The sequence below is a fragment of the Pristiophorus japonicus genome, chromosome 10 (assembly GCF_044704955.1).
Source record: "Pristiophorus japonicus isolate sPriJap1 chromosome 10, sPriJap1.hap1, whole genome shotgun sequence".
Lineage (NCBI taxonomy): Eukaryota > Metazoa > Chordata > Chondrichthyes > Pristiophoridae > Pristiophorus > Pristiophorus japonicus.
In genome coordinates, this window is record NC_091986.1 from 87,747,878 (window position 1) to 87,774,439 (window position 26,562).

A 26,562-nucleotide genomic window follows, 5' to 3' on the forward strand; every position below is an offset into this window, starting at 1 on the left:
CCGGCTTGCATTGTGATTTAAACAGCATCATGATATAAGCACATGGACATGCAACAATAGCTTAGTGCAAGAGTTGCATGTGCAATGATAATTACATGTGCAGAATAGTAAAAGTAGCATATGGTAACCTTTCATGCATGTGACTGAGGGTCTCTTGATTTTGGAGGTGGCCTAAATTGAAGCCAGATCCAGCTAAAGACCAGCATGTTTAGGTTAGCCTGACATCAATTTTCTGTGACCTGGACTAAGATAAAACTTCAAAGTTTCTAATAGATGCCCTATTTCACTTAAAATGTGTTTTATGGCAAATTATAACACTGTAAATTTGGTAATCAAAATATATACACAATTGGGATAGCAAGCCATTTTTGCATTTTTAGATTTTATTAGTACTTGGTCCCCTTTTCCCTTGTCACTGGTATAGCACAGTTTCATATGCAGTCTCAGTAGCAGTACACGGCTCCCCCTATTGATGTGTGCAGATTAGTACAACCCGCAGTGTTGTACAACACCTCTTGCTGTAACAATTTTTTAAATAGTTGTCAAGCGGTGTACTTAGCGAAGGATTGCTGTAAGAGCAAATTATAGCTTGCTGAATGGATTAGATCATTTACAAAAAAACATTCTTGTACAGGTAGAGCGTCCGAAATCCGGGAGCCTCTGGACCGAGGTGGCAGCTGAGAGATCTGGGTGGCGGCGGAGCGGGGGAGTCTGGCGGCAGAGGCAGAGGAGTCTGGCGGCGGAGGGGGTCTGTGGCGGAACGGATTTCGGAACATTTTCCGGATTCCGGACAACCCCGCCACGGATTGGCCCGGTGTCCGGAACATTCCGAAATTCAGAACTCCAGATTTCGGACGCTCAACCTGTACTTGTTAAAATACTGATCTACAGCCAAATATCTTAAGTCATTGTCTCCGGAGTATTCTATCTGACAGTAAGAATGTCTGTATTCTTCTGGTTATTTATAAACTGCATGATTTGCAGATCAGTTTAATCAATCCTTTCACTTGACTGGAACTGTTTTAAAGCCAGAAAAAATGCCGTAACCTTGAAATTGTTGATACGGTACTTGCTTTCTACCTGTGACTATTAACCTTAGCCTGTCCCATTTCTCACTGGAGCTTCCCAGAATGCCTGGTATCATGTCAGCGCCATGACTAGAGCAGTAATTGTGAGATGGAACATTTCTGTTACTCTAGTATGACCAATTTGCTGCTGTGGTGTGACAGGCAATAAGAAGTTTGTTTGGGGCATTGATATTGTAGACCAGTCACCTCGTCACTGTTTGGCATTAAGAAGTTCAACAATTTACTTGAACACAGAATCAATAGTGATTATGTAGGAAGCACACCATAGTTCAGAGACCACAAATCCTATTTTTTTCTGACAAGTATTTAATTTGGATGAATACTAACTAGAAGCCAGACAAGAATGGAACAAAGTACATTTTGACGAATAAACATTAAAATCTAAAATAATGCACAACAACGAAGCAGAAGGCATATGTCGTCAGTTGCACACAACCAAATGCATACTAAATATCATAGCACGAATGTATGTTCTAATCTTGAGAAGAAAGGTCAACACAGTGGGTAATGAAGGGAATGTAATTTCATGGAAAAAGTAGCTAATGCTCTTCTACCAATCTGAAGTTGGTATTTTATAGGAATACACAGAAAAAACTGTTATATTTGCAGTTCGTAAGCTCCAATAATCATTTCACTTGTGGTGTTTTAAGACAAAACTAATAATCAATTACTTACTTGCAATAATAACTCTGAGCTGGGGAAAAATTGGACGAATCTACCTCCAATCATGTTTTTGGGCTTTCCTTGACATCTGTAGCACTTGATTTCACTATGACTCAACTGCATTGTATTACTGATCATTAAGTGATGATGCAAAAGATCCTATCGATCAATCTGGTTAATATAATAAAATTTGGCCTGATTAGGTGATTTCTATTGTACTGGCTGATTGTTAATTGTACAATAGAGTAAGGTAAATGTGGATTTCAGAAGCTGGAATGGAGGTCGGAAAAGTGGATTTGTCTATGTTTATAATTACATAATGCACAGCTAAAGGATGTGTGAGAGTATGTGTGTGCAGGGGGAAGAATGGGCATACTACATTCCTAAAGTAAAATAGAACAGCAAATGACATAGCAATATGGTAAATTAAATAAAACAGGAATCAAGATAAAATATTGTGGTTTATTTAGTTTTATTCTTGGAGAATGTACATTCTCTAGCATACAGTTTGTTCGAAACTTTTACATGAACTGCACAGTGATGAATTGTGGCAGATTTTTATTCAACTGTGATTTTGCCTGCGGTATTGCCTGCAGCAACAGGATATTGCTGAAAATCCATAAAGCACACATTCTCCACTCAGTCAGTTTAAATTAGTCAAACTATATCTTTATTGCAAGTGAAGGGGTTTTAATTGCAATATGTGCGTTTATTTTTCCTCACATGCAGGTTAGATTCAAATAACTCTAATACTTCCATTAGCAGTATTGCGTAATGATGGAAATTTTTCAGGATTACTCGTCAATCTCATGTGGTGTTGCACAAGGTGATGCAATCCATGAGCAATCTAAAAAGGATGGTCAGTGGATGGAAAATTGGACCAGGGCTGAAGTAAGACTGCGAAGTTGGGGGGTGAGAATAAGGCAGGTGAGAAAGAAGCTTTTAGGATGACAAAAGATGATGGTAAAGCAGGTTAGAGGGTAGGGGGCAGCGAGTAGAGTATAGTGAGAGGTCTATGGAGCATGAGAGGAAGACTCTGGATGGTCCCTGGGTGTCAGAGTGGGCTCCACCACAAACTACAGTCAGACCAGGGTGGTAAGCTCTCCAAGATTGTCTCCAGAAATTGAAGATTCATCTCCGGCATGCTGCTGTGAGCAATCAGAGAGAAAACACACTCCGAAACATAAGGGAGAGGCAGGAATTTCTGGGTAGTTTTATCCAGAAAAGTCAAACCCCAGAGGAAAGCACAAGTCCAGGAAAGGGAGGGTGTGACTGTTAAGGAGCCGGGTAGCGTGGACTTCGGAGAGGTTGAGGAGGAGGTCCCGCAGACACTGGTCTTTTCCAAAGGTTATGATGCATTTGCTACCTGTGAGGACAAGGAGAAAGACTGCAGGAAGGACAGCCACAATGCAGACGAAAGCACCATGGCTCAGAAGGCTGTGCTGTCCAAGGGAGAAGGAGTAGTGGAGGGTGGGGTGGGGGAAGCAGAACAGAAATGTGGTAGTGATTGGGGATTCTATAATTAGAGGGCTAGATAGCATCCTCTGCAGCCAAGAAAGAGAATCCCGAAGGGTGTGTTGCCAGAGTAAGGGATATCTCGAGGCAGCTAGAGAGGAATTTAGAAAGAGAGGGGGGCAAATCCAGTTGTCGTGGTCCATGCTGGAACAAACGACAGGAATTATCAGCGAAATTAAAAAAGAAGACCTCGAGGGTAATAATCTCTGGATTATTGCCCAAGCCATGTGCAAACTGACATAGAAACAGTCAGGTCAGGAGAATTAACATGTGGATAAAGGGCTAGTGTGAGAAAGAGGGGTTCCTTTTCAAAAGAACATAAGAAATAGGAGCAGGAGTAGGCCATGCGGCCCCTCGAGCCTGCTCTGCCATTTAATACGATCATGGCTGATGCAATCATGGACTCAAGACTACTTCCCTGCCCGCTTCCCATAATCCCTTATTGGTTAAGAAACTGTCTATCTCTGTCTTAAATTTATTCAATGACCCAGCTTCCGCAGCTCTCTGAGGCAGCGAATTCCAGATTTACAACCCTCTGAGAGAAGAAATTCCTCCTCACCTCTGTTTTAAATGGGTGGCCCCTTATTCTAAGATTATGCCCCCTAGTTCCAGTCTCCCCTATCAGTGGAAACATCCTCTCTTCATCCACCTTGTCAAGCCCCCTCATAATCTTATACGTTTCGATAAGATCACCTCTCATTCTTCTGAATTCCAATGAGTAGAGGCCCAACCTACACAACCGTTTCTCATAAGTCAACCCCCTCATCTCCAGAATCAGTCTAGTGAACCTTCTCTGAACTGCCTCCAAAGCAAGTATATCCTTTCTTAAATATGGAAACCAAAACTGCACGTAGTATTCCAGGTGTGGCTTCACCAATACCCTGTATAACTGTAGCAAGACTCCCTTGCTTTTAGACTCCATCCCCTATGCAATAAAGGCCAAGATTCCATTGGCCTTCCTGATCACTTGCTGTACCTGCATACCATCCTTTTGTGTTTCATGCACAAGTACCCCCAGATCCCGCTGTACTGCAGCACTTCGCAATTTTTCTCCATTTAAATAATAACTTGCCCTTTGATTTTTTTTCTGCCAAAGTGCACAACCTCACATTTTCCAACATTATACTCCATCTGCCAAATTTTTGCCCAATCACTTAGCCTGTCTATGTCCTTTTGCAGATTTTGTGTCCTCCTCACACATTGCTTTTCCTCCCATCTTTGTATCGTCAGCAAACTTGGCTACGTTACACTCAGTCCCTTCTTCCAAGTCATTAATATAGTTGGGGTCCCGGCACTGATCCATGCGGCATCCCACTAGTTACTGATTGCCAACCCGAGAATGAACCATTTATCCCGACTCTCTGTTCTCTGTTAGTTAGCCAATCCTCTATCCATGCTCATATATTATCCCCAACCCCGTGATCTCTTAGCTTGTGCAGTAACCTTTTATGTGGCACCTTGTCAAATGCCTTCTGGAAGTCCAAATACACCACATCCACTGGTTCCCCTTTATCCACCCTGTTCATTACATCCTCAAAGAATTCCAGCAAATTTGTCAAACATGACTTCCCCTTCATAAATCCATGCTGACTCTGCCTGACTGAATTATGTTTTTCCAAATGTCCTGCTACTGCTTCTTTAACAATGGACTCCCAACATTTTCCCAACCACAGATGTTAGGCTAACTGGTGTATAGTTTCCTGCTTTTTGTCTGCTCTTTTTTTAAATAGGGGCATTACATTTGGAGTTTTCCAATCTGCTGGGACATCCCCAGAATCCGGGGAATTTTGATAAATTACAACCAATGCATCACTATCCCTATCGCTACTTCTCTTAAGACCCTAGGATGCAAGCCATCAGGCCAAGGGGATTAATCCGCCTTTAGTCCCATTATCTTACCTCCTTTATGGTTGTGTTAAGTTTCTCCCCCCTTATAGCCCCTTGACTATCCACTGTTGGAATATTGTTAGTGGCCCCCCGACCTGCGAGAGAACACCTCTGCAGTTGGGCTATAAAAGAGCTGGAGTATATCACTACAACTTCCAGCGTGAGCTGCTCCAAGTGTGCGACGATTTTGAGGTGGATGATTGGATGACGTCATCAAAATCCAGGTCGCCATTTGGAGCGCGGGCAGGAACATCGGCGGGGCCCAGGTACAGCGGAGGAGCGGGAAGGTCGGGGCGGATGAGCAGCGCGAGATCGTGGCAGATGAGCATCGAGAAATCGTGGCGGCAGAGCGGCGAGAGATTGTGGCGTAGGAGCGGTGAGAGATCATGGCAGAGGTGTGGGGGAATGTTTTTGTGGTGGAGGAGCGTTGAGAGATCGCGGTGGAGGTGTGGCGAATGATTATGGCGGAGGAGCGGCAATAGCTCGCGGCGGAGTTGCAGCAAAAGAAGTTACGGGGCCCAGAAGAGCTGAGGACCCAGGGGCAGCACAGGCCAGCCCACACTGCAGTATGTGTGCACTAGGTCCGTGCAGCAGAGCAGATCTCCAGTTGTCCTGGGGTTTACCCTTGCCACTGGTAAAGGCCGAGCTCTGTCAAGCCCATGTGGTGGCTAGTGTGCAACGGTCACCACATGTTAAAAAAAATCCATGCATCTTCCACCCCTTCAACTGGAGTTCAGGACTGGAATATCGGGTCCCTCATTGATTCATCTGTGAACTCATGTGAAAGCAAGTCATCCTCGTTCGAGGGACCACCTATGATGATGAGAGACTTATGGGATATGGGCGTCACTGGCAAGGCCAGCATTTATTGCCCGTCTCTAACTACCATTGAGAAACTGGTGGTGAGCCGCTACTTGAACCGCTGCAATCCGTGTGGCGAAGATACTCCCATAGTACTACTGAGACGAAGTTACAGGATTTTGAACCATTGACAATGAAGGAATGACGATATATTTCCAAGTCAGGATGGTGTGTGATTTGGATGGGAACTTGGAGGTGATGATGTTTCAATGAGCCTGCTGCGCTTGTCCTTCTAGGTAGTAGAGGTCACGGGTTTTGGAGATGCTGCCGAAGAAGCCTTGGCGAGTTGCTGCAGTGCATCTTGTAGAAGGTAGCTGGTGCTGTAGGGAGTGAACGTTTAAGGTGATGGATAATGTGCCAATCAAGTGGGCTGCTTTGTCCTGGATGATGTCGAACTTCTTGTAAACGCTGCAATTGGAGAGTATTCCATCACACTACTGACTTGTGCCTTGTAGATGGTGAAAAGGTTTTGGGGAGTTAGGAGGTGAGAAACTCACTGCAGAAAAGAGATCAAGGGAGGGGTAAAGAGGTCAGGGGAGGGGGAAAGAGATCAGGGAAGGGGGAAAGAGGTCAGGGGAGGGCGAGAGATGGGAGTCAGAGTCAAGGGAGTGGACAGAGGAGGGAGCAAGGGCAAGAGGAGTGTGGATAGAGACAGGGGGAAGAGAATGGAATGGTTGAAAATAAAAATTGAACTGAGAAAAATGAATAAAATGAAGATGGGTGATTAATGAACCTAAAGCAGCCTTCCACAGATCTGGCAGAAATGGCATTAAATTAATAAATTCAATGGTGGCATTAAATGAAATAAACTGGGAAGCAAGTTGACAAAATTAATAAAATAAAGATGTGGGGTTAGTACATTGAAAGGGTCCTTACACATCAGCGATATTAATTCAATAAAGACCCAAATTTCAGTCAATAAAATTAAAGATCAGGATTTAAAATTAAATGCAAGGGAGGTTGATCAGCAGGAATGGGGAGAAGCAGCACAGAGCTTTTCCCTCTGGCCGGTTAGTGGGGGTAATGCCAGTGAATGACAGGGTCACAGTATTGCTCGACCAGTGAGGTGGGTATGCTGCTGAGCAATCGTGCAAGGGCAACTAAACAGCCAGGTAGAATGACTCAATGATTGGGGCAGCTTTTAATACACTCTAGGGTAGGAAAGGGATGCCTGCATGAGCAATACTACTGTTTAACAAAATGGAATATCAGGTGGAGAGCACCCCAAGAGCAGAACCCGTGGTACTCAGCAAAACCAAGAGTGGGGCAAACACAAGAACATGGATTTCTGTGGGGAGTGCAATGAACTCATCTTTAGCACGATGGCTGCCGTTATTTAGAAATGTATGACTACAGTGCCAGCTTCTGATGAATGTTAAGTACTACAGTTAGAATTGAGAAGGGACTTTAGCACAGTTGATTGTAATGAGACAGGAATAATAAACGATCTCCTGATAAAAGATCCTCTCGGAATGAGTGATCACAGTATGGTTGAATTTGTAATACAGATTGAGGGTGAGGAAGTAGTGTCTCAAACGAGCGTACTATGCTTAAACAAAGGGGACTACAGTGGGATGAGGGCAGAGTTGGCTAAAGTAGACTGGAAACACAGACTAAATGGTGGCACAATTGAGGAACAGTGGAGGACTTTTAAGGAGCTCTTTCATAGTGCTCAACAAAAATATATTCCAGTGAAAAAGAAGGGCGGTAAGAGAAGGGATAACCAACCGTGGATAACCAAGGAAATAAAGGAGAGTATCAAATTAAAAACCAATGCGTATAAGGTGGCCAAGGTTAGTGGGAAAATAGAAGATTGGGAAAATTTTAAACGACAGCAAAGAATGACTAAGAAAGCAATAAAGAAAGGAAAGATAGATTACGAAGGTAAACTTGCGCAAAACATAAAAACGGATAATAAAAGCTATTACAGATATATAAAACGGAAAAGAGTGACTAAAGTAAATGTTGGTCCCTTAGAAGATGAGAAGGGGGATTTAATAATGGGAAATGTGGAAATGGCTGAGACCTTAAACAATTATTTTGCTTCGGTCTTCACAGTGGAAGACACAGAAACCATGCCAGAAATTGCTGGTCACGGGAATGTGGGAAGGGAGGACCTTGAGACAATCACTATCACTAGGGGAGTAGTGCTGGACAGGCTAATGGGACTCAAGGTAGACAAGTCCCCTGGTCCTGATGAAATGCATCCCAGGGTATTAAAAGAGATGGCGGAAGTTATAGCAGATGCATTCGTTATAATCTAACAAAATTCTCTGAACTCTGGGGAGGTACCAGCGGATTGGAAAGCAGCTAATGTAACGCCTCTGTTTAAAAAAGGGGGCAGACAAAAGGCAAGTAACTATAGGCCGGTTAGTTTAACACCCGTAGTGGGGAAAATGCTTGAAGCTATCATTAAGGAAGAAATAGCGGGACATCTAGATAGGAATAGTGCAATCAAGCAGATGCAGCATGGATTCATGAAGGAGAAATCATGTTTAACTAATTTACTGGAATTCTTTGAGGATATAACGAGCATGGTGGATAGAAGTGTACCGATGGATGTGGTGTATTTAGATTTCCAAAAGGCATTCGATAAGGTGACACACAAAAGGTTACTGCAGAAGATAAAGGTACGCAGAGTCAGTGGAAATGTATTAGTATGGATAGAGAATTGGCTGGCGAACAGAAAGTCGGGATAAATGGGTCCTTTTCGGGTTGGAAATCGGTGGTTAGTGGTGTGCCACAGGGATCGGTGCTGTTTACAATATACATAGATGACCTGGAAGAGGGGACAGAGTGTAGTGTAACAAAATTTGCAGATGACACAAAGATTAGTGGGAAAGCGGGTTGTGTAGAGGACACAGAGAGGCTGCAAAGAGATTTAGATAGGTTAAGCGAATGGGCTAAGGTTTGGCAGATGGAATACAATGTCGGAAAGTGTGAGGTCATCCACCTTGGGAAAAAAAAACAGTAAAAGGGAATATTATTTGAATGGGAAGAAATTACAACATGCTGCAGTGCAGAGGGACCTGGGGGTCCTTGTGCATGAATCCCAAAAAGTTAGTTTGCAGGTGCAGCAGGTAATCAGGAAGGCGAATGGAATGTTGGCCTTCATTGCGAGAGGGATGGAGTACAAAAGCAGGGAGGTCCTTCTGCAACTGTATAGGGTATTGGTGAGGCCGCACCTGGAATACTGCGTGCAGTTTTGGTCACCTTACTTAAGGAAGGATATACTAGCTTTGGAGGGGGTACAGAGACGATTCACTAGGCTGATTCCAGAGATGAGGGGTTTACCTTATGATGATAGATTGAGTAGACTGGGTCTTTACTCGTTGGAGTTCAGAAGGATGAGGGGTGATCTTATAGAAACATTTAAAATAATGAAAGGAATAGACAAGATAGAGGCAGAGAGGTTGTTTCCACTGGTCGGGGAGACTAGAACTAGGGGGCACAGCCTCAAAATACGGGGGAGCGAGTTGAGAAGGAATTTCTTCTCCCAGAGGGTTGTGAATCTGTGGAATTCTCTGCCCAAGGAAGCAGTTGAGGCTAGCTCATTGAATGTATTCAAGTCACAGATAGATAGATTTTTAACCAATAAGGGAATTAAGGGTTATGGGGAGCGGGCGGGTAAGTGGAGCTGAGTCCACGGCCAGATCAGCCATGATCTTGTTGAATGGCGGAGCAGGCTCGAGGGGCTAGATGGCCTACTCCTGTTCCTAATTCTTATGTTCTTATGGTCCTGTAACATTAGGTCGCATATGATACACGCACAGCACCATCAACAGGCATATCATCATCATAGGCAGTCGCTCGGAATCGAGGAAGACTTGCTTCCACTCCTGAAGTGAGTTATTTGGTGGCTGAACAGTCCAATACGAGAGCCACAGACTTTGTCACAGGTGGAATAGATAGTCGTTGAGGGAAGGGGTGGGTGGGACTGGTTTGCCGCACGCTCTTTCTGCTGCCTGCGCTTGATTTCTGCATGCTCTCGGCTTTGAGACTCGAGGTGCTCAGTGCCCTCCCGGATGCACTTCCTCCACTTAGGGCAGTCTTTGGCCAGGGACTCCCAGGTGTCAATGGGGATGTCGCACTTTATCAGGGAGGCTTTGAGGGTGTCCTTGTAACGTTTCCGCTGCCCACCTTTGGCTCGTTTGCCGTGACGGAGCTCCGAACAGGCACAATACCATTAGAATGTTGAGAATACTTACCAGTTGTAAAATATAATAGATTTTTACAACTTCAAGTGAACACAGCAGGAAAATACTAGGTGGGGAATATTCTGATTGAAGCCCAGGTGTAAGTTGGGAGGATTGCTACTTAAGGAATCAAATAATAGGGTGGAACCGAATTCCACCATCCTATTTGTGCATTTACAAGAAATTCCAGTGGGGAAGGGCAACCCCTACATCAAGTGGGTGTCCCCAACCTCAATGACAGTTCCCCAGGGGTGAGATGAGGAGAAATTATTTTACACAGGGAGTTGTTATAATCTGGAATGCACTGCCTGAAAGAAACATTTCCAGAGCTATGGAAAAGGAGCAAGGGACTGGTTTAATTAAATAGCTCTTTCAAAAAGTTGGCAAAGGCACGATGGGCAGAATAGCCTCCTTCGGTGTTGTAAGATTCTATGGGCTAGACTTTCCCTAAAGCACCCCACCGCCGGATTGCCACCCAAAAAGAACACTAAGATTCTTCAAATAACGCTGGTGAAAAATTTCATCAAAGAGGGAAAAAATACCGCCCGGCGAGAAAATGGATCTTACATGTAGATTCTCAGCGGTTTCTCGGCGGTTAAACGCGAAACTTGGCAGAATGGACGGTATGTACTCAAAATTTAGACCGAGGCTGCAGTTGGGCCGAGGGAGGGGGAAAATTTTTTTTAAAAATTTTCAATGAAACAAAATATAAAAATTTAGAAAACATTCTCAAGACCCTTTTTAACTTAATCGTCTTGAAAGAATTTTTAAATAATTATTAAAAAACCTTTAACTTACCTTTCTTTGCAGGGTACTTACCTACCTCTCTGTTTCTGGCAGCTTTTCGTGGACATTTTTTTCGATCTTGCGTATGGGTCCCCATTGAGGCAAAACTTGGACCATGGCGGTTTTCTTGGCAGTGCACGCAGATGCACGTGGGCGGTCTGCTCCCCAGTGGTATGTTGAAAATGTCGGCGGAACTCTTTAAAAAATGAAGAGGATGGTTTTCCGCCGAAAAACAGCTGTGCCGCCGAGAAAACCGCCGAAAATGAAGAGGATAGTCTAGCCCAATGAATTCCTGTGGTAGCCATTTGATTTAAATGGCATAATTTGAAAATTAAAGAGAGTACCATTGTAAAATTTATTCATGAACATTAAAATCTAGTTCCAGTCATCAATATGATGCAGTATCCTGGCATCATAGAGAACCTGACCTTTTGTGATTATCTGATGAGTTGTTGAACATTGATATGCGACTCCGAAGCTGCAAGTCATAGGTCACGATAAATGGAACCTAATATTCTCATTACAAACCAAAGCAAGGACATTTGAGGGAGGTTTGTTGCTTGGCTCTGCTCTCTTTCTTGTTTTCATTAATAATCTGACAGTGATCAAAAGTGATTTTTGTTTCTCCAATGATATTACTTTCTACAAAGCAGTTAACTCCTCACCTGACAGATAAGGAACTAATGAATCAGTACAAGTGAATATTGATATACCTGGACGATGGATAAACAAAAAAGTATCTTAACTAAGGTGTCTTAACACCAAGACATGCCAAGAACTGTCAAGAAAGAATGGCCATGACGTTGCACTCCCATCTACAGTGTTTTCGGAAACATTAGGGTTGGAGGTGTTGTATCAATATGTATTGTATCAAACTGAAAAAGGCTGCATTAAATGGCAATGGTACAGGTTTACCACTGTTTGATGTTTTCTCAAATTCTTGTCACCAGCAAGCAGAAATCCAACTGTCACTTGCTGAACCAGGATTTTTGGAACATGCATTAGGCTATAGGAAAGTTTGCCAGCACCTCAATGAAATTTCTCCAGGTCATTCGGTGCTCTTAGAAATTACCAGTTTCAAATTCACATAGAATCTATTTAATTACAATTGCCTCCAGGTACACTTTACTGTTGTGTCATCCAATATAAACAAAAAAATTCTGTCAAAGGATGAGCATTGTCCAGCCTTCGGGTCTGAAAGACCCTGAAAATGAACAGAAATCCTTCATAAAAACCATCATTATTATTGGAGGAAATACTACCCTTTTCTCACCTTTTGCAACACACTGCATATTTAAGAAAAAAAACACTGCAGCTCCGACAGAATGCACGTCAACAAGGAAACACAAACAAGCCATGCTGAAAATGACATTTCAACTCACATCATCATCATAGACAGTCTATCGAAATCGAGGAAGACTTGCTTCCACTCTATGGGCCCAAATTTGGCCCTCCGGTTTTTTCCGCGGACCTCCGAGCCCCCCGCCGACATTTCACCTCTAAAACAGCGCTGAAAAAACTCCCTGCGATCATGGCCGATTCTCGGGCCATCTGTGGAGCTGGCGTGGCGTACAGTGAAAAGAGGGGGGTGGAGCTAGTTCCTGGTGCAGAAAACAGTGCCAGGACCTCTGCAAACGAGCGCTACAGTCTGCGCGCATGTGCAGTAGCTCCTGGCAGGCTGTTTCGGCAAACGTGTGCTGCAGACTGTGTGGGAGGGGCCGAAGCACACCGTCCCTAGCCCTGGCCGAATGGGCGCCCTCATCGGCGGCCCACTACATTCCCTAAGGTAGGAGTTCTATTTTTTATTTGTTATTTACTGATTGATTTTGGTGCTTTAGGTGCAGGGTTCCTTCTATTTTTTTATTTGTTATTTATTGATTGCTTATTACTTTGGTCTTGGTGTTTTAGGTGCAGGGTTCCTTATATTTTATTTAATTAATTGCTTATTACTTTTTGTGCTTTGTGTGGTGCTTGGTGGTGCTTTAAATGTAGTTACTTGCACCGATTCCTTAACTGTAAGGTCTTTCTATGCGGATAAAAGTAGACATATACGCTGCCCTAAGTTAGTTGAGTACAACTTTTTCTGGCCAAATTGGCATAAATGGTGTAAGTAGCTGGGAACGACCCCTTTTGAAAAAAAAACTGACCTAACAAAAAACCTAACTAACACACTTACACTGGCGCAAATTAAATGGCCATATTTGCAACTAAAAAGATACACCAGAAAAATCAAGTTGTACCAAAAAAAACCGGTGCAACTCATAGGGAAATTTGGGCCCTAAAAGCGAGTTCACAGGTAACTGAACAGTCCAAAATGGGAATTACAGGTCTCTGTCACAGGTGGGTTGCAGGAAAGGGTAGGTGGTGAGTCTGGTTCCACACTCCTTCCGCTGCCTGCGCTTGTTTTCTGCATGTTCTAGGTGACGAGACTCAAGGTGCTCAGCACCCTCCCGGATGCTCTTCCTCCACTTAGGGCGGTCTTTGGCCAGGGATTCCCAGGTGTCGGTGGGGATGTTGCACTTTATCAAGGAGGCTTTGAGGGTGCCCTTGAAATGTTTCCTCTGCCCACCTGGGGCTTGCTTGCCGTGTAAGAGTTCTGAGTAGAGCGCTTGCTTTGGGAGTCTTGTATCGGGCATGCGAATAATGTGGTCTGCCCAACAGAGTTGGTCGAGTGTGGTCAGTGCTTTGATGCTGGGGATGTTGGCTTGATCGAGAACACTGACTTTGGTGTGTCTATCCTCCCAGGTGATTTGCAGGATCTTGCGGAGGCATCGTTGGTGGTATTTCTCCAGCGATTCATGTCGACTGTATATGGTCCATGTCTCTGAGCCATACAGGAGGGCAGGTATCACTACAGCCCTGTAGACCATAAGAATGGCGCCAGATTTGAGGGCCTGATCTTTGAACACTCTCTTCCTCAGGTGATCGAAGGCTGCGCTTGTGCACTGGAAGCAGTGTTGAACCTCGTCATCCATGTTTGCCCTTGCTGATAACAGGCTCCCGAGGTACGGAAAATGGTCCACGTTGTCCAGGTCTGCGCCGTGGATCTTGATGATTGGGGGGGCAGTGCTGTGTGGCGGGGTCAGGTTGGTGGAAGATCTTTGTCTTATGGATGTTTAGTGTAAGGCCCATGCTTTCGTACGCCTCGGTGAAGATGTTGACGATGGCTTGGAATTCAGCCTCTGAATGTGCGCAGACGCAAGCGTCGTCCGCGTACTGTAGTTCGACGACAGAGGATGAGACGGTCTTGGATCTAGCCTGGAGGCGACAAAGGTTCTCACAGGTTCTATAGTTTAGTTCAATTCCAGCGGGGAGCTTGTTGAGCGTAAGGTGGAGCATTGCAGCAAGGAAGATCGAGAAGAGGGTTGGCGTGATGACGCAGCCCTGTTTGACCGAGGTCCGGACATGGATTGGGTCTGTGGTGGATCCGTTCATCGGGATCATGGCTTACATGTCGTAGTGGAGCAGGCGGAGGATAGCAACAAACTTTTGGGAATCAGCCAAAGCGAAGGAGGACGCTCCATAGTCTCTTGCGGTTAACAGTGTCGCAGTCCTTTGTAAGGTCAAAGAAGGACATGTACAAGGGTTGGTATTGTTCCCTGCATTTCTCTTGCAGTTGTCGCGCCGTAAAGATCATGTCCGTTGCACCCCTTAGTGGACGGAATAGCGATGACCTTTCCCAGTGGCCGACAACAGGGAGATTCCTCTGTAGTTGCCGCAGTCAGACTTATCCCCTTTTTTAAAGATGGTCACGATTACTGCATCTCTGAGATCTCCCGGCATGCTTTTGTCCTTTCAGATGAGAGAGATGAAGTCATGCAAATAGTGCCTCAGCGGGGATTCAATTCGCTCCCGATGCCTTGTTGTTCTTGAGCTGACGCGTGGCCTTTTCTGTCTTGTGCAGGGCTGGGGTTTTGCTGAGATGGTGGCGGGTAGCATGCTGCGGGATGGAGTTGAGGACACTCATGTCAAAGGCAGAATCTCGATTAAGGAGATCTTCGAAGTGCTCCTTCCAGTGGATCCTGACTGCCTCGGTGTCCTTGATGAGTGTCTCTCTGTTCTTGGTCAGCAGTGGAGTGGGGCCTTGGGTGCTTGGGCCACAGGTGGACTTGGCTGCGGTGAAGAATCCTCGCACATCATGGCTGTTGGCCAGCTGCTGAATCTCCTGTGCTTTCTCCACCTACCATCTATTCTTTAGGCCATGAGTTTTTTGTTGGATCTCGGTCTTAAGCCATCTATAAAGCTGTTTCTCTGCTTCTGAGTTGGGTTGTTGTTTAAGGTTCAGCAATGCCCTGAGCTTGCGATTTATTAGCTCTTGGATCTCCTGGTCATTCTCATCAAACCAGTCCTGGTGTTTCCTGGTTGAGTGATTGAGCGTCTCTTTGCAGGCACTGGTTATGGTGGCCTGCAGGGCAGACCAAGCGCTGTGGGTACTCTGCGCCTCGGGGTCATCAAAGGTCGCTAGGTTAGCAGTGAGGCACTTGCTGTATAGAGCTCTCTTAGCTGGGTCTTTGAGTGCCCTGGCGTTGATTTTTCTGCGGCACTGCTTCTGTTGCCGTCGTCGCTTTGGGGCTATTTTGATGTTGATGATGGAACGGATTAGGCGTTGGTCCATCCAGCAGTCATAGGCTCCTGTCATGACGCGGGTGATGCATACGTCCTTGCGATCCCTTGCTCGAATGATGACGTAGTGGAGCAGGTGCCAATGCTTGGAGCGAGGGTGTTGCCACGATGCCTTGTACTTGTCCCTCTGGCGGAACAAGGTGTTGGTGGTGACAAGGTTGTGTTCCAGGCATTTTGTCAGGAGCAGCGTACCACTGGAGTTGGTTTTCTCTCTCCCCTCTCTGCCGATCACGCCTCCCCAGAGGGCTGTGGCCTTACCAACCCGGGCATTGAAGTCGCCGAGGAGGATTAGTTTGTCGTCCGTATGGACACGGGACAGGGATTGTTCGAGGCTGGAGTAAAATCCCTCTTTGGCCTCATCTGTTGCATCGAGTGTTGGGGTGTACACACTGATAACTATGGTGCACTGGTTCCAGGATAGGGTGAGCCGAAGAGTCATGAGACGCTCGTTAATCCTGCAGGGGAAGTCTCTGAGGTGGTCGACCAGCTCGTTCTTGATGGTGAAACAGACTCCGTGGAGGTGGCGTTCTTCCTCTGGTTTGCCTTTCCAAAAGAAGGTGTAACCTCCACCTTGTTCTTTGAGTTGGCCTTCCCCTGCCCACCGGGTCTCGCTTAGGGCGGCGATGTCAACATCGAAGCGTCTAAGTTCTCAGGCAAAGATGGCGGTGCGGCGTTCCGGTCGGTCACTGTTGGAGTTGTCCATGAGGATCCTGACGTTCCAGGTCCCGAACTTCATTTTGAAGGGTGGAAGATGCCTGTGCGTGAGTTCTTTTAACGTAGGGTGGCCGTTGCACATCGGCTACCACATGGGCTTAGCAGAGCAAGGTCTTGGTCCAGTGGCAAGGGGGTCCAAGACAACTGGAGACCAGGCACTGCTGTATGAGTCTAGTTGTCTATGGCGGGATGCGAGCCATGAGCTCGGCGCTGAGCAGAAAACCGAGGTCTGGCTGAGGGTAGGTATTGGGATGGTCAGAGGTCCACTTTGTGGAAGGAGGAGAGGTCAAATAGGTCAGAGTGACCACAGCCATTGTGCACACCACGTGCTCGACAGAGGCTCTGCCGTTGAGTGGGGCCAGCAGCCGGGGGGAGGCCAGAACATTGTTGGAGGAAGGAAGGCCAGGACGTCGCTGGAGGGATGAAGGCCAGGACATCGGAGGTGGAATGAAGCCAGGACATCGTCGGAGGGATGGAGGCCCGAACGTCATCGGAGGGAAGGCTCGTGCGTGAGGGCGAGGAGTGAAGGTCGGGCCCAAACCTGTTTATAAAGCTGGTCGGAGGCTCACCGCCGTTGAGATCGCCGGGGATCGGTTGGAGCAGCTGAGTCAGCCAGTGGGAACGAGAAGCGAGGGTCCAGTTGGAGGAACTTGCCAGCAGGGAGGTCGACTTGGAAGGTAAGTCAAGATTGGGGGATGGGGGGGTGGGCAGTGGACCCTTGCAGCACGGGTTTTAGAGTAGGAAAATACTTTGGGGGAGGGTCGAAGTTAGGATCAGAGGGGACTTAGAACGTTTGGGGGGGGGGGAATGGTTGAGGGAGAGAGAGGTGAAGGATGGCAGCAGATGGCCAGAGGAAGGTTTGTTTGGGGAGAGCTCCATCAGGAGCTGCTATCCCACCCGCCATCTTGAAAATATTTCAACTCACAATGCAGCATATAGGAGCAGTTTATATCCTGAATTCTGAATTCACTGCAGCAGTCCAGAAAAGGAAACAGCTCTTAATACACACACAGGAGTTAAGATTAAAATTGTACTGACAGACTTCAACTGCAGTGGGAAACTGAGTATAGTGGACTGATTGAGTACTCAGCAGTGTCTCAATTTTACTCCCCTCAATTCACTGTTCAGCATTTATGAAGTCCACACAAATCAATACAATCTCATCATTTAAACAGACATGTATACAAACAAACTACTATTGCACTTATTTTAATAGTATGTTCATTATTTTTAAAAATTACAAATTGAAATGTATGTTCCATCATTTAGTTGATGACAATCTTTAAGTGCCATTGGAATGTAAAATATAAATATGTACCTTTGCTAGCTTTGTCGACATTTTGCAGATCATCTGTAAACTTCAAAATATCTGGATGTTTCTCCTCACAGATTTGTGCTAGGAAATGTAGAAATGTGGTTTTTTGATCTGTTGATTTGGTATCGTTCAGCTGAGGAACACAAAAACAAAAAGTTTCTTTTGATTTAAGAATGCTTCAATCGTATGGCATTTAGTTTTCTTTAATAAATCATTTTCAGCAAGCTAACATTTTTGTATTTACACTCTTTACACAGTTATATTTGAGGACGTCAATAAAATGAGATCGATGACTTCAGGTTAATTTCGGGGTATATTTTTGATTTCAGAATTGCACAGCCTATAATTTTTCCTTTCAGGATTAGATTTTTCATTCAGGGGTCAGAACTGCTGTCATACCATTTTGGGTTTCACAGACTCAGCAATGACTAAAATGAGTTTTCGGGGAACTTTTTCTGCTTTTTTTGCTGTTACAGTATAAATTTCTATTGCAACAAACAATAATTTAACTTGTACAAAATCTTTGCGGGATTGTGTTACTTACATTTATATAGCAGTGGATACAGTACATCCCAATGCGCTTTTCAGCCAATTAAGTGCTTTGAAATGTAATCACTGTTATAATGGCAGCAGTCAATTTACGCACTGCAAAGTCCCACAAATAGCAATGAGATAATAGCCAGATAATCTGTTTTAGGGATTGGTTGAGGTATAAATATTGGCCAGAACACAGTGGAGAACTCCCCTGCTCTTCTTTGAATAGTGTCATGGGATCTTTTACATCCACCTGAGAGGGCAGTGAGGCCTTTGCTTATCGTCTCATCCGAAAATGGTAACTCAGACAGTGCAGCACTCCTGTAGCACTGCACTGGAGTATCAGTCTAGATTTTGTGCTCAAGTTTCTGGATGAACGCACAACCTTTTGACTCAGAGGCCAGGCAGGATGCTATCGCTGAGCCACGGCTGTCACTTAACCATTGGAGCTTTCTTTTCAACTAAGGGAGTCTAGACAAGGATGTAACATAGTTTATATGAAAAACAAACAGGTTCACCCATCAACAAATCACAAGAAATAATAATCATGCACTGTTTATCTTCTATTTATCATGCACTGTTTATCTTCTATTTATGACAGCATGACATGCAAACAGGTATTTACGAATGCATAAATCGAAGTATTAGTTACATATGACGAGGTTCTGAGAGGACGAGACCATGAATTTTAGTATTGAGATAAATAAACCTTCACACGGTTGATAGTTTTCAGATATATATGCCCCGGAGTCATCTTAACATGAAATCATAATTTTGATAAAACATACATAATTCAATAATAACCCCATCGTATTGCAAAAATTGAGACATCAAAATGTAGCGATTTAAGCTTTTTAATCTATAAATGAAGTGAATCAAGCTTTTTTACTTTTGCTCTGTTCAGCTGCAAATTTCACAGCACCACAATTCAGTCATAAATTTAGGCATAGTTTTGAAATTTGCTGTTTCACTTCCAAGTTACCAAATGGGGATTACGACTGGAACTGCACTACAGTCAAACGTACACTGATAATTAGGGATGCATAGTTTAAAAACAAGAAAAAAATCTACAATTCCTATAATACACAGGCACAATATATCTAAACATTACATATTTATTTTTTTGGTTAAATTCAAAAGAAGTTGAGCTGAGCTGACTTGCCTATCTCGAGATGCTGCTGAGCAGAAGCCTGGCACTTCCCAAGGGTATACATATAATTGGAAGATGCATTGCTTCTTGTGTACCTCCAGCAGTCTTTTTTTCAAGAGTTACACTTCAGAGATCTGAGAACATGTTTGAAGCCTGTCTCGAACTGGTGCATGGTCCGAGAGTTCTGAATATTGGGGAGGCTGGGGGGAGGTAACCGGTTGGTACAATGGATTAGAAAACTATCCTTCGACTTCTAGGACCCAGCCTCATATCCATTGCAAAGGGATGTGATCAAAGCCTCCCATCTTTACTATCTGTAAGCATAGAAACTGGCACTTTGACCCGTCAATACTTCACTGGTACTTTCCTCCACATGAGCTCCTACTCAAATCCCACTATCCTGCTTACTCCCCCTGTCCTTTAATATTAACTATCTAACTTATTTGTAAAATAGTTTATTGACTCTGCTTCAACAACAGCTAATGCTTTGTAAAATTCTAATTACCTTCTGTGTAAAGATTTTTCTTCCAATGTCCCCTTTGATTCTTTGTGATTATCTTAAATTTGTGCCCCTTTTATACCGTGTCATGGACCAGTGGAATCAAATCATTCACCAATTACCTTATCATAATGTTTCTGAATGTTTAAGATCTCTATCAGGGTCACTCCTTAACATTTTAGTAAGTTTGGGTTAGCCTCAAGTTAATTCCAAGTGGAGTTAAAAGTACAATACAAAAATGGTAATAAATTATTCAGAGCCAATGAAGATAGCTATTGTGGGATATGGAAAACATTTAGTGGAGATTTTCCTGGTCCTTCACATGGGCATATTGGATTACTTGGCACAGCTAATATAGGAAAATGGATGGTTCAAAATGAATACCCAAAGGGAGCCTGTTTAATTTTCTAGTTCATTTAAATTAATGGACGGAAAAACTGGGTAGATTCCTTTGCGAGCATATGCTCCTCTCTACCTGATATTTGCTGTATTCGGTGTACCCAGCGGAGCCGGCAGTCAGGGACAGGAACAGAAAAATCTCTCCTATATACTGATATAGAAAGGTGTGTCGACTGAGATTCAAGTTAAGATACATTAGCAGATAGAATAAAAGATTAAATAATGAACGCGCTTATTTATACTGCAAAAATGGCCAACGGGCTCCACACCTTATTTCTGATTGGTCCCTTTGGAGGATAAATCACACCCTAAAGTTTCACAGAAATGTGTCACTGGATCTGCTCATCCCAAGGTCTCATTGACTTTGCATATTGTAATTCAATCCACTTTGACTTCCTGAAGCGACAGAGGACAGCTCCCCAGAAGACAGCAATTGAACTGCCTTACCCCACCCAGTCCAAGTGCATGCCTCCCCCAGCCAGTGCTTTACCACAAGTCCAAGTACTTCCCTCCCCCAGCCAAAGTGCCTTACCCTAGTCCAAGTGCATGCCTCCCCTAGCCAAAGTGCCTTACCCCACCCAGCCCAAGTGCATGTCTCCCCAACCAAAGTCCCGTACCCCAGCGCAAGTTCATGCCTCCCCCCAGCCGAAGTGCCTTAACAAGCGCAAATGTTCTCCCTCACCCGCCCATAGATGGGGCATTGGGTATGGATTGTTAACAGGTTTATTGGGTATGAAGTGAATAGTGATGGTGTCGTGACTTCTGGATATTATCCACTCCAATGATGTCCCTTGTAGGGGGTTGGAAGAATGTGATCTGTCTTTCCTGAGTTCCCTCTCTCCCCTCCCCCCCTCCCCCCACCATGTCTCTCTCCCCCCCAGCCTCTCTCTCTCTTTTCTCTTCCCCCACCACCCCCCCAGCGCCTCTCTTTCTCCACTCCCCACTCTCGCCACCCAGCCTCTCTCCCCCCCGCAACCCCTCTCTTCCACCTGCCCAGCCTCTCTCACTTCCCCCCCCTGCCCCCAGCCTCTCTCTCTCTCCCCCCAGCCTCTCTCACTCTCCCTCCCCCACAGCCTCTCTCACTCTCCCTCCCCCACAGCCCCTCTCACTCTCCCCCCAGCCTCTCTCACTTGCAGCCCCAAGGCCCTCCGACTCCGCTGGCCGCCCGCAGCTCTCCCCCCACTGCCGCCGCACGGAACTCGCGGGAGGCTCGGGGCCCGTTCGGAGGCTCGCAGCTCAGTGGGAGGCCCAGTCAACCAGAGAAGCAGGCTTGCAGAGGAGCAGCAGCCCGCCGCCATCGGCCCCCTCTCACCGCCATCGGCTTCCTCCATCGGGCCCAGGCCGGACGGCGGGGGGGAGGTGAAAGAGAGTTGGAGCCTCAGATCCTGCTTCTGGCACCACATGGATGGAATGATTCAGCCAGGAGGGGGGGGGGGGGGGGGGGAGGGGGGGCGAGCTTGACAGGGGGCGGGGCTCATCACCTGTTGGTCAAAAAAGTGCAGTATAGGCAGTGGGGAGGCTGGACAGATGCCTGTCTGTCAAAAAAAGTGCAGTACAAATAATTAGTCCCTTAAATAATCTCCCACAATAACATTTTCTACCTATCTTTCAGATGAGAGGTTGCCTGTTCAAGTATGTGTAAAAGATCTCATAGTACGGTTGAAAGAAAAACAAGAAATTTTTCATTGCTTTCATTGACATGTTATACAACTTATTTTATGTGCTGACGACGATGATTAATTGCAACAAAGAATGCTCAAGAAGGTAGCACCTTTTCTTATCCCCGAAAGTAATCAAGCAAAAGCTCTGGGACATTCGACGAACTAATGAGGTATCTGTTTATTTGATGACGAGTTTATCAAAAATTGTATTTCAGGACAAGAATAGTTGAGTTGATTTTCATTCTTGCTTTGTTCTTCCTACATAGCATAGAAAGTTCTTCCCACACCCACAAGAAACGGCGCTCCACTTCACATTTACGTGGAGCAGTGAAGCAATAGAAAATAATGATTACTTAAACTGCATATAATTCAGATACCATCACAAGCAGGAATGTTGGATGTGGTTTAAATAGTAATCAGTGATTACATCAAGTGAGAACATTTTGCAGTGATTAGGTTATGCATGCAGTTCACTCATGTTATTACTCATCATCAGAATATTAGTACAATACATTTAAAACTTCATATTCTATCAACCCACAGGTTGAATAAGAATATTTCATGCGACTTTGCATGACCACATTTAGATTGCATGCTGGAATTGTATGGTTGTGAAGTTACTTTGTCTTTCATTCTCCTGCGATAAATCTAGCCACAAAATTTTATTTCAGAATTTTGTTTCCTGACCGAACATCCATCTTAGGGATGGGGGGAATGAGTTGCTGATATAGTTGTCACATATATTCTTTTACAACTGAATTTTAGATTTTGTATTTACAAATTATATAGGTATCATATGATTTTAGGATCTCTGCACATACATTCTTTATACACAGGGTTTACAATTTTGCTACACAGCGCAGAGAAAAAATCTTCTCCCATGGTGGGATTTTATTCTAACACACCGATACATGATAACAGCATGCATTTTTGATATGTCTTCACACTTTCTGGCAATTACTCGTAATGCTAGACTTGGCACTAAATCTGTTGGTTTCAATAACTGGGGCACCAAATGAAGACTGGACAATGCAATGTGTCCAATCTCTTCTTCCTGTTAAGAAAAAAGAAAAAAAAACTTGCATTTATGTAGTATCTACCACATCACTGAAATGCTTTGAAACATATTCACATAATGATTACATTTGCAGAGAGTGTTGTTCAGCATCAAACCTGGTAACCATACCGCACCAACAAACTCCCGCAAGTAATAGTGAGATGAATCACCAACTTCTTGGAGGGTATTTTTGGGTGCAAAATGTTGCTAGGCTATCAGGAAAACTCTCTGTATATAGTACATCTGTCTGGTAGGATCACTGAGTGAGCAAGAGGTGAGACAACTTCAGGTTGCATTTAAGATTCTGGACCCCTTTTCCCTCACCTTTGTGATTTCTCCTGCAATCAAACCAAAAACGGAGATAGAAAATATAAGAAGAAATCTATTTTCACCTATTTCTAGAATTTCTATTATCTCCTGCAGGAACTCACATCTGCATTATCCTGCTGTTAAGAATGTGTACCACAGTGCGTCATGAGTAGTTGCTGGGTAATGAAGTGTCTTTTGTCCAATCTCTACAGAACCCTGAATGATGAAACACCTCATGTTTATTTATGGTGTAACCATTAATATTGCCTCTCCACTGGTTGACCAGTTTGCACCTGGATGAGGAAGCACCATGAAGCTGGCCACACTACCCTTACCTCCCACTGGTTTATATGCCACTGTCCACTGTGAGGAAACCATGGGACTTTCTGGACTGATGGTGTTAGACAATGTAGATAACTTTGTTCGGTACTTAAGACAGTTGTGTCTCCATTTCAATCCAACTGGGTTTTAAATTACCACTAGTGGCAAGTTAAGGGAAGAACAGCTGCTAAGCACCTAAACAAGTGAGAAAAGAAAGGCAATAGCTCCTCCTGGCACTGACCTGTTACACCACCAATAGAGCCCAGTACAAACAAAAGAATGGAAATAGACATTCTTTATCAGATGGGAGATATGGATGACAGTAGATGTCATAATGCCTGATGTATAGACATCTTTGGTATAGAGTTGAATCCATTCAACCCCAAACAAGAAAAGAGGCCTGAGAGGTGTTTACAATGATTACAAAAGCAGAGATTTTGTTCCATGTCAAATAAGGAAAAATACTGTTTTTTTTAACAACTTCAGATACAATAAATGGTATTTAAAAGTTGGTATCAACTTGCTGAAAAGTCCCTCGGCAGGATTTTCTGCCCAAGTTGATGGTTTTCCAGCAGGCAGTAATAGGCCTTTATCAATGGGTCTGAAATCACTTATGTACCTGTACCAATCTTCTAGCATCACTTCTAGAAAGAAAGGTAAAGAAAAGAAAGAAAAAAAAAAGAATGGAAATAAAAGAAAGAAGAAAGAAAGAAAGAAAGAAAGAAAGAAAGAAAGAAAGAAAGAAAGAAAGAAAGAAAGAAAGAAAGAAAGAAAGAAAGAGCGAAAAAGAGAGAAAGAAAGAAAGAAACTTGCATTTGCAGGCAATTAAGTCACTGTTGTAATGTAGGAAATGCAGTAGTCAATTTGCGCAAAGCAAGATCCCACAACATCAATGTGATAATGACCAGATAATCTATTTCAGTGATGTTGATTGAGGGATAAATATTGGCCAGGACACCAGGGAGAATTCCCTTGCTCTTCTTCCAAATAGTGCCATGAGATCTTTTAAGTCGACCTGAGAGACGGTTTAACATCTCATCTGAAACACCGTACCTCTGACAGTGCAGCACTCCCTCAGCACTGCACTGGAGTGTCAGCTTAGAATTTTGTGCTCAAGTCTCTGGAGTGGGACTTGAGCCCACAACCTTCTGACTCAGAGGCGAGGGTGCTACCATCTGAGCCACAGCTGACACTCGAAAAAGAGGTTGAGGTGAGTTTAACATGTGAGAATGCTAGAAGCTTCCGTTAGTTGTCACAGTCTACACACAGACTGGCATGTTAGCCTGTGCAGGATTTGGAGGAGTGTTGCTGCAGTCTGATGATGAGTATTTTATAGTTTCAGAGTTTATGACAAGCAGCACAGCAGCATTACAAGCAGTAGGAGAACACAAATAAATTGGAACAAATGGAATAGAACCTTCTTCGTTGCATTAGGAATTTTCAATTAACGTAAAAACAAATGGGGAAGTCGTGGGGGTAGTGCTCCTCCCATTTTACAATGGATTCACCAGAAATTTCTGTAACCATGTCAATTTTGTGTTGTTGCAATCAATTTACTCAAATTAGTAACATGGAAACAAATTAGTAATACTGGACAATACTTTCTTTGTATATATCTGTGGATAGGTGTCATTTTTGGTTTTCTTCATATAACACATATAGCCCATCAAATGGCTGTAAATTTAGGTCACCCGTATTTGGTGGAAAAATACAAAGTAATACAGATTAGAATAATAGTTGGCACTCTTATGCAATTAATGAGAAGTTAAATACAACATTGACCATAATTTTCCAATCCTCTCTGGCTACAGGTGTGGTGCTAGAGGACTCTTCGAGGAAGAGAGGTCAGAGTGGTCGCCGCTATTGCACGCATCACGTGCTCGACAGGGACTCTGCAGTTGTGTAGGACCAGTGGCCGGAGGGAGGCCAGAATGTGAGGGCGGAGAGAGAAGATAGGGCCCAAACCTGTGGTTGGAGCTGGTCAGTGGCTCACCAGACGCCGTTGGGGATCGAGTGGAGCAGCTGAGTCGGCCACATCCAGTGGGGGAGCGAAAGTCTTCGCAGCAGGAAGGTCGATCTGGATGGTAAATCCACCGCTCACAGATGGAGGTAAGGAGCAGGCACGGTTGGGGGATGAGTTTGGGTAGCTGCCCTTGCAGCACGGATTTTAGGGGTAAGGAATACACATTTGGGGTAAGAAATGCACCTACTGTTAGAGCCAGGTGAAGCTTAAACAGTGGGTGGGGAGGAGATTGGAGGAGAAAAAATGAATGCTGGCCTGCTCCATGATGACATGCAAGCCGTGATCCTGACCAACGAATGCACCACAAACCCAATCCACGCCCGGACCGGGATCAAGCAGGTTTGCGTCATCACACCAACATTCTTCTCGATCTTCCTTGCTGCAATGCTCCATCTCACTCACAACAAGCTCCATGCTGGAGTGGAACTAAACTACAGAACCAATGGGAACCTGCTCAATGTTCGTCACCTCCAGGCTAGATCCAAGGTCGGCCCATCCTCTGTCGTCGAACTATAATACGCGGACAACGCTTACGTCTGCGCACACTCAGGTCGAACTCCAAGCCATCGTTAACACCTTCACCGAGGTGTACAAAAGCATGGGCCTTACACGAAACATTATTAAGACAAAGGTCCTCCACCAAGCTGACCCCGCCACACAGCACTGCCCTCCCAGTCATCAAAATCCACGGCTCGGCCTTGGACAATGTGGACCATTTTCCATACCTCGGGAGCCTACTATCAGCAAGGGCAGACGTCGATGACGAGGTCCAACACTGCCTCCAGTGTGCCAGTACAGCCTTCGGTCGCCTGAGGAAGAGAGTGTTTGAAGACCAGGACCTCAAATCTGGCACCAAGCTTATGGTCTACAGGGCAGTAGTGATACCCACCCTCCTATATGGCTCAGAGACGTGGACTATATACAGCAGACATCTCAAAGAGCTGAAGAAGTACCACCAGCG

At 44.6% G+C, this 26,562-nt stretch overlaps 1 protein-coding gene across 1 annotated transcript in view; it reads right to left on the minus strand.

The window, feature by feature from the left end:
- The window catches only part of LOC139275018 (protein diaphanous homolog 3-like), a 1,005,387-nt gene that overhangs the window by 275,560 nt on the left and 703,265 nt on the right, over window positions 1-26,562 (minus strand). Inside the window, 1 exon segment of the mRNA XM_070891880.1 lies at window positions 17,652-17,781. Coding sequence (XP_070747981.1) covers window positions 17,652-17,781 — 130 coding nt within the window.